We start from the raw sequence: 16,023 nt of genomic DNA on the forward strand, positions 1-16,023 counted from the left end.
TGATGAATAAAACTTGAAGAACTTTGTCTCTAAACAGTTACGTAGTTATTTCTCTAAATTGAAAAAATGCAGCACTTTTATATAAAGAAACTAAATTAGCATTATTTGGTTGCACTCGTTTTGTCCTATACTGTGTATATATATATATATATATATATATATATATATATATATATATATATATATATATATATATATATACATATATATATATATATACATATATATATATATATACATATATATATATATATATATATATATATATATATATATATATATATATATATATATATATATATATATATATATATATATAACAAACTATATAACCATCTTTAAAAAAGATGTTGATCGATGATGCGATATGAAATTAAATTGACTTTTAGGTAACATCTTTTAAAGCAAGAAAATGGCATAAGCATTTTAAAAATTCTATTAACACTTCTTAACTTAAAATAGCTTGAATGGAATTTTTATCTAAAACAAAGTTAAGCTAAGCAAAGAGTAGCAATACGGATCTCTATTGACTATGATTAAAACATACACTAAATACTTAATATATTGTTTATTATATACATATATATATATATATATATATATATATATATATATATATATATATATATATATATATATATATATATATATATAATGTGTTATATATACAATGTTCATGATATAAGTAAATAAATTAGTTTTTTTTAAAATTTATCGAAAAGCACAGGTTTAAAAACCTTAACACTTGACAGCAATTTAACAAATATTTGCTGGTGACACAGTTGGTTTGTATGGTGACACAGTTGGTTGGTATTTAATTTTCGTCTTAAAAATCTTTATGTTTAAATTTTGTCAAAAAGCTCAGGATGATCAAGAAAAATGACAAACCACTGAAGTGCTTCATATTAGACAACTTCTTGTTTGGCTCGACAGAATGGACAATGACCATTCTGCAACATTAACAGCTCAAAGTCTTCCGAATGGAAAAACTACAAACGATATAAAATTATTTATAAAAAAAAGAAAAATTTTTTTTCTCTAAATTTAAAAATAAAATTCTAAAAGTTGAAAGTTACTTTTGAAGTACATAAGCTTAATAACAAAGGATTCACAAAGTACAATAGGAACAAACCTTGTAACAAGATTTACACATAGTTATTCTGATATCTGGAAGTATATTTCGAAAGTATTGATATTTCAAAGGACGCGTCCACTTTCGAACAAAAACTTCTGTTCGCTGCAATTTTTTTAGAACAGTACGTCCAACACACACAGGAAAAAAATCTCCGCCACCCTGTTCAAAAGACATTAGTTTTGTAGCGAATGGGTCATCACCGTCGTCTTCATCATCTTCAGAATCTGGATTATCGTCAAGACGTAGTGATTGAAACTCTAATAAAAAAACGCATTTCTTAAATAAATTTCTCAATCTTCTATTTTGTATTGGTTAAAACCATCATTTAAAAATGGTTAAAAATGTTGACACATGTGTCAACTTAAATACAAAAAATTATACGTAACTTAAAAAACAACAAATAACTAGTGTTGTTATCGACTTCGACTAAATCGAATAAAAGTCGACTATTCGAAATTTGAACTTAGTCGACTTTGAAAAATCGAATAGTCGATTTAATCGATTACGACCTTACTACTAATTGACTAAAAGTCGACTAAAAACTTTAGTCGAGTAAAAACTTTAAAATAATTATATATTTTCATTCAAATTAACTTTTAATAGAATTGTGTGTATTTGATATCTGGTTGAATATATAGTTAATTTTTTTAGACAAGTCTAACATTTATGGTAATGGTTATTTTGATTAGAATATTAAAACATACTTGAATTTATTGACTCTTGTTTCCGTTGCTTACGTTGCTTGTTAATTTTTAATTTATCCATAGAGATAAGTTTTAAAGCTTCTTCATCACTAAAAGAAACTAAAATTTTGTCAAATTTTAATACTTAAAAATACTTTGATATAATTTTAGTCTAAACTCTACTTTCCTAAATGAAAAAAATTAAAATTAAATTAAACAAAGCAACACCAGCGATACCTGATGTCTTCTTCAATCACAAACTCAACCAAAGGAAGAATCTCTAAAGCACACTATTTTATACAATCTCTATTAACATTAGGGTAGTTACATATTTTATACAATCTTTATTAACATTTGGGTAGTTACATATTTTATACAATCTCTATTAACATTTGGGTAGTTACATATTTCATACAATCTTTATAAACATTTGGGTAGTTATATATTTTATACAATCTTTATTAACATTTGAGTAGTTACGTATTATATACAATCTTTATAAATATTTGGGTAGTTACATATTTTATATAATCTTTATAAATATTTGGGTAGTTACATATCTTATACAATCTTTATAAACATTTGGGTAGTTACATACGACAAAACTATTTACAACAAATCCGATTTAAACTAATATGTAATGAGTTGCTTAAAAAATATATATTTTCAAACAAGTGCAATATCGAGTAGACCAAATATATTTAAATAACAACACAAAGATATAAATTAACCAATCTTACCAAAGCTGCTAAAGGAATGAATAAAAGGTTGAAAACAGTTGATACATTGGTTTCCCTTGTTGTTTAATAGTGGGTTAGTTGCTGAACATCGATAACATAGTGACATTAGATCCTAAATTTGTTAAAAAAAAATCAGTAACGTACACCTCACAAAACCACTTCTTTAAGCTTCAGGAAAAGAAAAGTTAAAAAAAATCAAACACATACTGGATTGTCTTGAAAAGGTTTAGATCGTATCGCTATAGAGCCAAGATAAACACTCTCTTGAAAACGTTCTGGTACTCGCAAGGACTAAAATTATTATTGCTTTTATTAAATATCAAAATAAAGAAAACAAGCAATTAAACCTTTTTATTTAATAAAAAGTCCATGGAAGTAAATGATAAAAAATAAAGTAAATCTGATAAAAAGTCTAAATCTTTTTTCTGCGATAAATCTGATAAAAAATCTGATATCCCTGACTGTTGTGAGCGGTTTTAATAACTTTTGGATCACAAAGAAATAATAAAAACAACTTAAATGTTCCTTTTCCACTTTACCTCTTGAAATTATTAATTAACTTAACTACTGCTGAACACATGGTAGGGTAAGAGTGGGATTTACAACTAATGTAAATAGTGTAGACATTATTTTCAAGATAAAGAAACTATAAGTTAAGCCTCTCTCTCCCCCCCTTCCAATAAATTTCAAATAAAAAAAGCTCCCTTGCCCCTAAAAAATATTTTTAACTATTTATGCATCAGTTTTGTCTTAATTTCCGAGACAAAAATTCAAATCAGAGTATATTCGAATTTAAAATAAAGTATTTCAATAAACTCAAACTTTTAGATAACAATAACATCAATGCAATTGGCATTAATATAGCGGGCATGTATATATTAGGTATTATTATATATTATATATAAGGATTTTTAATTAGTACTGAAAACGTAAGTTTCGCCAATAATTTATACTAAAAAAAAAAAGTTGGCTGTAAGAAAAAGAAAATAGCCTAACCTGCAATTTATCATATGCATAGCGTGCCAGCTTGTAAGCACCTAAAAGTTTACCTTGTTTTGCAATAGCAAAAAGTGCGTGACTGTTTATAATGTAAAAGAAAACAGTAAACCTTTTACTTTTGGTAATCACGTATATATTCTTATAAATCAGAAGCATAAAATTTCTAGCATTATTCTACAAAATACATATCTCACACAGATATTGTTGTTCTCCTGAAATATTTCCTCTATCTAATTTTTGTATTATTTAGAAGTTTTTAAACCATAGTTAACAAATGCAACTATAAAATTTCAAAAGGGTACAAAACATTTTTTACACTATAAAACAAGCTTACTGATATATCTTTTTAAATATTTATTTTAATTTAGTAATAATATAAATATAACAAATGAATAGTAATGCAAACAATTAATATTATTATCAGGGATGCGAAGTCCCAAAAGGACTCCGGCTTGTCTGTAGTGTCCCTCCGGCTTGTCTGTAGTGTCCAGAAGCTCTAAACATATTTTTTGGCTTATGATCTGCTATAAGAAAAAAATTCATGAGATTTAATGACTCGAAACTTATTGTTTTTAAGCCCGGAGTCCTGGAGTCCCGGAGTCCTTGCCGCCATTATACCTAAGGATTCCGGGCTCAAAAAATGATTGTTCCTCTAATCTAAAAGTCTTAATTTTTTTCCTAATAGTAATCCATAAACTTATTTATATTTTTAGAACTCTTGGATATCAAAAACTAGGATGAAGTAATCTTTTTGTGACTTTAAAATCCGGAGTCCTTTTTGGGACTCCACATCTCTGATTATTATACTATTAACAATAATAATAACAACTTTAAGAAATTATAATTGAATTTAACCTAGCAACTTATTTGAACAACTATTAACATGCATACAACAGTGATAAAAAAAGATACACTTTTGAAACACCATGTGGAGTATCTTTAAGCAACATATGAATTAAAAAGCGTGCCATGTTAAATATTGCTTCAGATGTTTTTGATGTAAATGGTTCTTCCTAATAACAATAAAAAAAACAACGTTCAAAAATGATAAACCTTCTGCCATAAATAAAGACAACTCAAATCTTTTCCTTAAATCAAGTCCTAAAATTTATTAAAAGTATAGAGTTTATATACAACATTTAATGATAAAATTCATTAAAAATAGAGTTTATATGCAACATTTATCGATAAAAACTTCTAAAATGCAATATTAAATTTAAGTATTTTTTTTCCTGGATGCACAAACAAAAATAATAAATTTGCCTGGATAAACACACAAATAAATTTTGCATACCATAAATCTTTGAATAATATGGTATACATAATATACTTCAGCCTTTGTTTGGTATTCAACAAACTTATCAAGAATGCTGTCCTCAACCTCTTTTAATTCACCTAAATAAAAAGCCATCATTGTTTAAACAACTTGAATTAATGTAAATATTGCAATTTTGAACAAAGTTTTGTTTACAACCATTTAATTTTAAACTTTACCTGATTCTTTTTTTCCTGCAATATCTAAACATTGCATTGAAAGTTGCCAGAAATAATAACCAGCATCATTAAACCTTAATTTTTTTGTAAAAAAAATGTATAAATAAAAATTGAACTATTAATTTTTATTTATATATTTAAGAAGTTAACTTGAACAATGTTTTTGAACTGTTAATAAATATTTTTTTCTAATAAACAGTCAACTTACCTATTCTCAATGACAGCATTTAATGTGAGTTGTTCGAGTACCTTAACAGCATCTGTTCGACGACCAGCTTTGTGAAAAGCTACATAAACAAATATCATCAACATAAATTTAAAAACTACAAAATCTACAAATTTATTATACAAGTTAAATTACCACTTTAGTTTATGCCGATTTTTTTTGCTCATCAAAAAAAAAAAATTTCACATTTTATTTTAACAAAAAAGTACAAATATAATTTATGCAGATGTTCTGATTATAAACAACAAATAAAAATGTATAAAAGCAACAAGAAGCTTTCATGTTGTGCAATGCGTAACATAATATTTTTGATAATAAAGTTCTAATGTTCTGAAAAACTAGTTTTAATAGGTAACAACGAGTTTTAATAGGTAGAACAAAATACCAGTGCTGTGGCAAGTGGTTTGGAGGCCCCCCAAAACCTGTCATTAGAGCCCCAAAATCTTAAAAGCTTTTCTACTTGGTATTACCAATGAATGGATCCTAAGTTACAATATAAATTATAATTTTAAATTACGATTACAAGAATAAAGTAAAATTTTATATTCTAAGATTAAACAAAACATTAGATTATGATAAGAAAAATATTTATACTAAAATTAAGATTCTGAGTTATTCTAATGTTGGCTAAAGGGATGGCCATAGTCATGAAAGCTATTCTACAACTTTTTTTGGTTACTAAATCGAGTCTAACAATGTTCAAATTACACACTTTTATTAAAAGGGAAAGAACCTTAGGATCATTCTAGATGTTAATTATTTTTTCTTGACTCAAGCTTTTTGTATATTTTAATAATTTGTATAATCTAACACATTTGATACATTTAATTTTTTTCTAGTGATGTACCAAATAATCGGCATTGGCTTAATCTGCCACTTTTGCACAATAGGAATCGGTGTCAGCCTTTTTTTTATAAATTTACCAACTTTCCAACCAATAAAATTAAATACTAAATAAACTAAACTTTATGTGTTACTTAAAGTTTTTTTGAGAAATTCTTTATTTTGACTTAGTTTACAGACAAATCTGTTTATTCTTAGGATGATGTTTATAAGTTTTAATTTAATAGCTGAATATACTTTTACTTTTATTACCAAAATGTTGTTTTTAAAATAACTTTACTTAGCGTTGTTCTATTGTTATACTTAAAAGTAATCTATTTAAGCATTGTTATCTATGTGTTCAAGTATAGCCTACTATATTTCTATACGATTGTTGTTTAGATATCTAAACTACTAATAAATCAATAAAGAAGTAAACTGCTTATCTCGGTATCATTTTCTTTTTAAAATTGAAATAAAAAGCGTTCCTCTAAAAGTGTATTTATTTTTTGAAACTCTTCTTTTCATTGTAAAAAAAACTAAAAAATGTATATCTTTTTAACTGAGTTTTTCTAATATCGTTTGAAATAATAATTTGGATCTGATTTGGATCTGCTTTGGATACAAGTATTTGTTTACCAGTACTGATTCCATGTTGTATAGTTTTATATTCTCAAAATTTTAATAAATAGTTAATTCATCGTTATCAGCATCAATATCAGCCTTTTCCCATCCATCGGCATCAGTATTGGCATTGGTCACAAATGTGCTATTGGTACATCACTAATGTTTTCATTTACTTTTTTAAGAAAAACTGCTCCTAATATTTAATTCTTTGTCTCATCTTCCTTTTGATCATGATACCTCTTAACTCCACACTCTGATTAACACACATCACCTAAATAACAAGCTTTATTTATCTAACTACTACAACCCATCTCTATCTACCTTTTTGTGCACAATCTATACATAGGATGTAAGATTTGATATTTAAAACAAAGCAGCTGTTTTGCAAGCTACTGTAATTCTTGTGAGAACAACACTAACTAAAGCAATAACTTTCTTTTGGTACACTCTATAAAGCTAGATTGTAAAGTTTTTGTTAAGTTTCTAAAATGATTTTTTATAGACTTTTAATGACTTTTTTTTATTTATAACTTTAAATTACTTTCTTTATTCTTTCCTTTAATTTCTTCTTTTATAGATTAAATTTTGTTAAAGACATTTACAAAAGTTTCTAAAGTCACACACCATCTTCGAAGCATTTACAATTAAGTGCCAAGTAATAAATAAATAAATTACTTCTGAGGATGCATAGCAAAAAATTTAAACTTTTTTATAACCATGTAATTTGCTCTTTTGTAAAACTTTGTTAATTCAGTTATATTAAACACCTTTATGTTTAATACAATTAGAGTTTTATAAACTAGAGAATGTTTTTGTTTCAAAAGCACAAAAAAACCTAATGAAGCTTTTTTTTTTCTTTATCAAAATATAGTATGTATAAAATATATAAACATATAATACTTTATATAAAATTATATAAAACTTTTGAGCTAATATTTCAATCCATTTATATTTAAATAATAAAAATGCATTTGGTATTTTATAACAAAACTTAATTGAAGTTAATTCTTAATAAAAGCTAATTCTGCAGTATATAGTGCGTGTGTGTATATATGTGTACACATAATATACAGCAGAATAAAGTTAATCTATAAAAGCAATTAAGTAATGAAAACTAAAAGTAATTTATTAAAGGCTCCAAAACATTTAACTACTGAGCCTTTTGATTGTTGTCTTACAAGCATATATACTGAGGTTTTAGTATGTATGCTTGCTAGATAACAATGGCAGCATAATTCATTTATAAAGAAGAAATAAACTCCTGTAAAAATTACAAAACCTTCTTGGGCTTCATCAAATCTATCATTTTCTGCAAGCCAATGAGCATAAGGTACATATACGTCATCCTAGTAAGTTACAGAAATTTAAAAGCAAAAAAAAACTTTTGGTACAAGGGTTCATTGCATAACAATATAATACAACCTTTAGAGAAATCTACTTACTCCTTCAATGTGAGCAACCTACTTACTCTTTCAATGTAAATAACTACTCACTTCTTCAATGTAAACACTACTCACTCCTTCAATGTGAACAATCTACTAACTCCTTCAATGTGAAACTATTTTAAAAATTCAAAAAATCTTTTGATTTTTCAAGAAAAACAAACTATAATACTTATTTTGTGTCCAGAAGATGAATGTAAAAACAAATTAGTGAATATGATTATGCAAAATAAACAAATCTTTAATAACTTGAGTACAATTTACTGAATAACATAAATCAATCTTAATACCATTAAACAATCTGAGAAACGTGAACTGATCTGAGTACCATAAGCCTTTGAGAGAAACTCTCTGATTATCTCAACTCTTCCATAATGTCATATTTATTAAGAATATTGCAATACAGAAACTGATTCAAACCACACAAGTTTAGAACCAAAGATGTTAAAAAAAATAAAATAATTAACCCCCAGCTTTACTCATCCTCATTTTATTATGATTTTATGACATCATTCTCCTAAATATTTTTTGTTTGTGCAATGACCCCTAAGAAAGTTTTCATAGATGTTTTTGAATTAAAAATATTTAGGTATTTAACTAAAAGCAAGTAAAAACAACATAAACATTAAAAATTTATAGATACAAATTAAATTTTTACTTTAAACTCAACATGTTTCTCAACAAGATGAAAAACCTAAAAAAATAGTAATTAAAATTAGTTACATGTTATATACTTTTTGTATTTTTTACTTTTATTAATACCTGATAATTTACATGCAATAAAAAGATTACGGTGAGCCGTATTATAAAAGATTATTGTAATATATTAAAAAAAAGTGGATTTCAAAATACAGTGAATTTAAATAATATACTAAAAACAGTTGTAGAGTTTATTTTTTTATTAATTGTGTTTAAAAACCCAAATTTTAAATATTTTGCTTGCAAAAGTGGATGCAGCATGTTACACTAAATAAAACAGATGCAACTCAATTTTTAATACACGGTAAAAGCAAAAAAGCTGCATAAGTAAATAAAGCTAAAAAAACTTTAAACAAATTTATAACTTGAATAAATATTCACCTCATCCCATTGATGTGACTGAACATAGAGCTGCACAAGTTTTTTCTTGTCACCCATTTTTAAATAAATTTCTGCTGCATAGTTGTACTAAAACAAAGAGATAAAACTTAATTTTCATATAAAACATATGTATAATCAAGTTTAGTATTTTTATAGTATTTATAGTAATTTTCATATAAAACATATGTATAAGCTAAGTATAATAAAGGCAATAAAATAAATATAAAAATACCAATAGGTTAAACACATATATTAAATATAACCCAATAAGATAAAACCACGGCTATCTAAAACCTAAGCCTCTTAACCGTGTAATCCATGAGAAAAACTGGAGAATGATTAGTTCAAAAGAATTTGCAAAAGTTTGTGCAGTTTACATAGATTTACTTAATGTTGAAAAATAATAAACTTTTTCCTAAGACAGAACTTTGTCTTTGAAGTGTTGTGTTACTAACTATTCTACTAATTAATAAAAAAACTGACAAAAAAAAAGTGCTGTTTACAGATTACCAAAAAATCAAGAAGAAGGTATAAAGTGGCTGCATGCTATTCTAACAAATAACATTTCTGATAGCAAGTACAATGTTGTTTGTTCTGAACATTAACGTGTAAATTTCAAATAAATAAATGTTTATGATAAAGAATGACCCTCTCCTCCTCTATCTATATTTCATTGTGTTAATTCTAGCCTTGTACTGCAGCCTGCACCACAAAAATTAGGGATTATAGCTTCAGCAACTTCAGTGCAAAAAATGTAGGCTGTAAACTTTTTAAGCTGATCAACTTAAAATATTTACAGCCATGGACAATTTGCATTATAATGATGCGGTTAGTATTTAACCAAAAAAACAAAAGATTTACTAAAATTGTCTATAAATGTGTTAAAAACAACTAGTTTTTAATCAAATGAATTTTACTGTAGCCAAGGTAATAATTATTTTGTTAAAGTTATTATTTTATAAATTTGTTTAAAAAATTATTTTATTGATTTTTTTTATCTACGTTTTTTATTAGGATTATACTAAATATTTCTTCTAATTTAAAATATAAGGTGTATCATTGCGAATGCTTATACTATGTAACAAGTTTGTAAAAAGACCATGTAACTATTTTAAACAAATGGTCGAATTTTATTGAAGCTATAAGATATATAACAAATATTAAATTATTAAGAAAAAAACAAGTTCTTGCTATTTTGAGAGCCCTTTATAAATGAATCAGAAGCGATTAAAAATTTCCCAATGTTTTTACTCTACAAAAATTTACTTTAAAGCTTCTAAATTTACTTTAAAGCTTCTAAATTTACTTTAAAGCTTCTAAATTTACTTTAAAGCTTCCAAATTTACTTTAAAGCTTCTAAATTTACTTTAAAGCTTCTAAATTTACTTTAAAGCTTCTAAATTTACTTTAAAGCTTCCAAATTTACTTTAAAGCTTCCAAATTTACTTTAAAGCTTCCAAATTTACTTTAAAGCTTCTAAATTTACTTTAAAGCTTCTAAATTTACTTTAAAGCTTCTAAATTTACTTTAAAGCTTCTAAATTTACTTTAAAGCTTCTAAATTTACTTTAAAGCTTCTAAATTTACTTTAAAGCTTCTAAATTTACTTTAAAGCTTCTAAATTAAGAAATGACAAAGAAATTTGTTTTATGTGTGTTTAGCAAACATAAAACAAAAGATAAAACAGTGGAGTACTTTTTGTGAAATTTGTTAATCAATCAGACAAATTAGCAAAACAATATTAGCTGCCATGATTTAATGCCTTTTTGGTGTAGCCCTTTTAAAGTTTGCATGATTTCAATATATTACTTTAATTCAGATTTTCAGTGTGAATTATTTAATTGTATATTTAGGTTAGTTTCAAATGCAAATGGAAATTGTGTTGCAATTCTGTGATAGTAAGAAGTCCAATTTAAGTTTTTCTCTCTAAAACTATTGCAGAAAAACCATGGTTGACTTTAGATAACATTTTTTTACTTTATGATTATGTTCATATATGGAAAAATAAAAGGAATAATTGGATTACTGAAAAGAATCAGGAAATACGGTTTAGGAACATTGATGATAATGTAGCTGCAAGGATGACCTTAGTAAATTTTATTGTTTAGAAAGTAAAGCATTTGCAACTTTTTTAGATTTAAATACAGTTTTAATCTTTCTAAAACCTGTTGAGCAACAAAATCTTTTTTTGTGTTTGAGAATATTTTGAGAAGAAATTCTTTTGCATTATCAACACATCTTAATACTGACCAAATCAACGTTAAAAGAACTGTTTTATTTTTAAAAAAGTTTATTGATTCTTTAAAAATTTTTGTTCACAAACTTGATGATGATAAAAGGTTAAGAGACCCAAAAATGAAAATGTGTGAGGATATGAATTGTTTTAATGAAAACAAAAGAAATAAAACTCTTGAAAAATCTAAAACAAGAGCCCATACATTTAAAGGGTGTGTTAAATTAGCAAAATATCAGTTAAGTACAACACAATAATTTGTAAAAGTTGATAGCTTTACATCCAACCCTATTGAAAAAGCTTTTAGCAAGTTGCGTCATGATGCTGGTGGTGCATAATTTATTTTGGTTCAACAAGTATTGGAAAAAACTAAAATTGAATGATCAAAACTACATTTACAGTATGATTTAGACTTTTATGAAAGTGAACTCTTCAATTTTTCATGAAAGTGAAGTTGGTTATAGCTGCATAAACTGTTGGGGGCAATTGATGCATAAAGAAAGTAATTACTTGATTCTTTGAACATATTAGAATCTAGTTTAACAGATGTTGCTAAAATGGCTTTAGTATCATTGCTGGTTACCTTCGAAGACTGGTTACGAAGATCTTGACACTAATACATATTATATATTGTAGTGAGTATGGTGCTTATCTCAATGACTTGAATAGAGTTTGACAAAGCCAAGTGACATTTTACTTCATTTTACTTTCTTTTGTTATGTAATTTTTATTCTGCTGGATCTGACCTTGTTTATGTCATGTTGCTGACCATGTTGTTTTATGTCATTCTCTATATTTCTATTTTCAATCAACTGACAATTTTCATAATTTAGGTTATTTAAAAAATAATTTAAATAAGTTTTGTATGAAAAGTCATAAATATTTTTTTAAATTATTACTCAAAGTTAAGCATGTTCTTTAAAGGAGCCAGTTCAAAAATTTTTTTAATAGAGTATTTAGATTAAAAACTTGTTATTTTTTGATGTTTGAAATTCTTTTAATTAAAGTTTTATTAAAACTGCTTATATTACTTTCTGTTTAATATAAAATAATATAAAACAGTTATGCTTTCAGTATTTGGAATTAGCAAGTTTTAATTAACTTATTAAAGTAGATAAATTAAAAACTAGCCAAAATAAAAGGTTAACTAAATCTGCTTTCAGTTATCAAAATGTGCCAATTGAATAGGTCCTGGTTTTAAATAGTCGTAGATAAAAGACACTTATAACCTCTTTAATAGTCGTGGATAAAACATGTGGATAAAACACGTAGATAAAACACATGGATAAAACACATGGATAAAACACGTGGATAAAATACGCTACTTATAATCTGTTTAATAATATGAAAGAATGATTAAGAAATAGTAATATAAAATAATAAAGAAATTTGCATAATATTTATGCAAATTTCTGTTAATACTAGATACTTTAAAATAAAATTAAAAAATAAATATAAAAAAAATATATAAAAAAAAAAAAAAGCAGTGAAAAATCTTATAAAGAAATATATAAATGATATTTTTATTATTATATTATAAAGCTTTAGTAAATAATAATAGTAAAAAATAGACAACCCTCGTAATTAGGACAAATAAGGTCAACAATTATTTGCCGACCTCAATCTTTTAGAGGTCAGCATCAGGTTGGCAAAAAAAATTTGATACAAAGGTCTTACCATAAAACCTGGAAATGAGGTTGAAAATTTTTTGCGGACTTCAAGCATTTTTAGGTCAGCAGTTAGGTTGGCATTGCCGAATGCTGACCCTAATTCTGAGGGCTGAATAGAGAGGAACCAAGTTCCAAGTCCCACAAGTAATTGTGTTTAAAATAACGAGCTGTCAAAATTTCTAAATTCATTTTATCATTGAAAAACAATGCTGCGACCAACCAAAATTCATGCTAGGAGTTAAACTAGAAAGTAAAGAAATTAAGTTAACAGTTAAACTAGAAAGTAAAGAAATTAAGTTAGGAGTTAGACTAGAAAGTTAAGATGTTAAGTTAGGAGTTAAACTAGAAAGTAAAGAACAGCAATAAAACAACAAAAGACTTAAAGCTATAAACCCTATTATTCAGGATAACATGAAAATGGGACAGATTTCTAAAGCATTGATGTTCAAGAGAAAAAACTAAATGAATAAAAGTTTTTTAAGGGTGAAAAAATATGAATGCAACTTTACTAAATGGCAAGCCACACAAAAGTATGATTTGGTAGAGCAACAGATAATACCGTGTTTAAGCAGCAATAAGGATAAGTGTTTGTAGAAAAGAGATACAACCTTACAATGACAAGGCATGTAAGTTTGTATTTCTTTTTCAATCCTAGGAGTTTGAACATGCCAAACTATACAATATAATTTTATAAACTATATGGTACAACTTGTTTTTAGACCATGTCCATAAAATAAAAGGGTTGATTAAAAGAATTAACCTAAATATAACAACGGTATCCCATACAGAATTGAATAAGTGATTTATAGAAGTAAGTCAGCAAACTAAAGAGAGACAACCTTAGCAGATGCTAACTTTGCAATAGATTGGATATATGTTTCATTTATAGTGTTACCACCATCATTAAAATAGGAACATAAAAAAATTTGCAAATATTTATTATTGGAAGTAAACAACAAAGTTTTGTTTAAGTTAAAACTCACCAGCTATTGGAAGCCCTAATCTGTCACATAAAGAATACACTTAAGATTGGCTTCGATTCAACCAATCAAAAATTGATTGGCTGACAGCCAAACAAAATTCAACTAACCAAAACTTGATAACAATCTCATCAAAACTAGGGTATATAGTTTTACCATCATGAAAATAGGTTACTTTACAGGTAAGAAACAACAGGGAACCAAAGACAGGAAATTACTTTAAATTCTTGACCTTCATTTTAAAAAACATCTTTATTATTATTTTTATTGCTATTATTTCATCATTTTCATTATTATTATTATATTACAATATTTACTTTATAATTACCTTTTTCATATTTGCTAAGTGTTGAGCACACGCTGTAAGTGGTTCCACATCGGCTTTATTTAAATTTCTTGCAAGTTCCAATAATCTAAATTATAATTAAAAATGTAATGCAACAATTGTTTTTTCTAAAAGATAAATTTATATTGTTAAGTTTCTCATAAATATTTGAGAATATCAAAAATTAAATAAAAAATTACATCTATTGATGAAAATCATTTTAAAAATATGTGTATAAAACTAAATATTCATGTGTTATTTAATTAATTTAAATAATTTTAACAATGAAGATCTGTTTAATATCAGTGTCTGAGTTTTTATATTTTTTTATAATTTATAATTTAGTTTCAATATTAAAATTTCAAACATTTTACTGACCAATATCAAAATTTTGACCTATAATTTAAAAGCTTCGGTTTGGAGTGCAACAATGTAAAATGTTATTCATACTCCCATTCATACTTACTTTTCAAACCAACCATTTTCACCAAGAATATCAATAGCTTTTATGAACTCTCCAGCCGCAATGAACATATCCCTAAAGAAGCAAAAACAGTTTTACAATTTTTAAACAAACTTTATACATATTTAATGTAAAAAAAAAAGTTTGGCATATTACGCAGCAGCTTTTGGATCATTGGTTGTTCGACACCATTCAGCTTGTTTTTTAATCAACTGCTTAAAATTATTTTGATCACTGCTACCAAGAAATTCTTTAGCTTGCTCAAACTGGCGAAGATCTGAAAACATCTCAAGTGCCTATATTTACAAAAAAATTAAATTTTTTTCAATTAAAACATTACCAAAATTGTACAAAAAAGTACTAAGTACTAAGATTTTATTTAAGAGAACTAATTACTAAATATTAAAATAACTAGATACCAACAAACAAAAAACATTAAAAACAAAAAAGAATTAAAAAACATTAACTAAAAAATATCAAAAAACAAAATCTAAAACACATCAACTAAAAAAATATTAAAAAAAAAAAGAATAAAAATATAATTAGTTTAACTTTGTATTATCTTAATAAAAATACCTTTTCTTCTTTACCAGCACGCTTATATAGCTTTGCAGCTTCTTGGAATTTGCCCTATTTTGATATAAAAAGGTAATAAACCAATGTTTGTTCGATTATAGATTAATATTTATTTTGTAAAAATTTTATTTCTATTTAACAGGTAGGCATCAAATGTTCATGATGATATTTGTTATCGTGTTTTAGAATTAATATGACCTGTGGACTATATGCAGCTAACTGGATATAGTCCACAGGTCACATTAAATCTAAAACACAATAACTCCAAATTATCTAATTGTACTAAGTATATATTAATCTATTTCTTTTAAACTTCTTAACTCTATGATTTGCTTTTTTCTTTTTCAAATCAACTTTTTTCTTAGAGTCTTCCATGACTTTTTTTTCACTAAAAAGAAGCATTTTTCCATAATTTTTCTATAACTTCTATCCATCCTTGACTGTAAACTAACTTTCTTGTTTCTAATATCAAATCAATACAAAACGCCTCATACAAAAATGTTTCAGACTATGATATCTATTTTTCTCT

The 16,023-nt window shown here is 25.7% G+C and overlaps 1 protein-coding gene across 1 annotated transcript in view; it reads right to left on the reverse strand.

Annotated features, from left to right (window-relative positions):
* Positions 1-698: 698 nt before the first annotated feature.
* LOC100205553 (intraflagellar transport protein 122 homolog) overlaps positions 699-16,023 on the reverse strand; it is a 73,863-nt gene continuing 58,538 nt past the window's right edge. The window contains exons 29-46 of the mRNA XM_065818275.1: positions 15,495-15,548; positions 15,075-15,214; positions 14,922-14,993; positions 14,459-14,543; positions 9,249-9,335; positions 8,827-8,862; positions 8,006-8,072; positions 5,260-5,338; positions 5,052-5,125; positions 4,852-4,952; positions 4,470-4,570; positions 3,555-3,636; positions 2,766-2,849; positions 2,559-2,670; positions 2,056-2,098; positions 1,840-1,928; positions 1,133-1,392; positions 699-989 (exon numbers count right to left, since the gene is read on the reverse strand). Of these exons, the coding sequence (XP_065674347.1) occupies positions 906-989; positions 1,133-1,392; positions 1,840-1,928; positions 2,056-2,098; positions 2,559-2,670; positions 2,766-2,849; positions 3,555-3,636; positions 4,470-4,570; positions 4,852-4,952; positions 5,052-5,125; positions 5,260-5,338; positions 8,006-8,072; positions 8,827-8,862; positions 9,249-9,335; positions 14,459-14,543; positions 14,922-14,993; positions 15,075-15,214; positions 15,495-15,548 (1,650 nt within the window). The 3' untranslated portion in view covers positions 699-905. The remainder of the gene's footprint in view (positions 990-1,132; positions 1,393-1,839; positions 1,929-2,055; positions 2,099-2,558; positions 2,671-2,765; positions 2,850-3,554; positions 3,637-4,469; positions 4,571-4,851; positions 4,953-5,051; positions 5,126-5,259; positions 5,339-8,005; positions 8,073-8,826; positions 8,863-9,248; positions 9,336-14,458; positions 14,544-14,921; positions 14,994-15,074; positions 15,215-15,494; positions 15,549-16,023) is intronic.

The sequence above is a fragment of the Hydra vulgaris genome, chromosome 14, assembly GCF_038396675.1.
Source record: "Hydra vulgaris chromosome 14, alternate assembly HydraT2T_AEP".
Taxonomy (NCBI): domain Eukaryota; kingdom Metazoa; phylum Cnidaria; class Hydrozoa; order Anthoathecata; family Hydridae; genus Hydra; species Hydra vulgaris.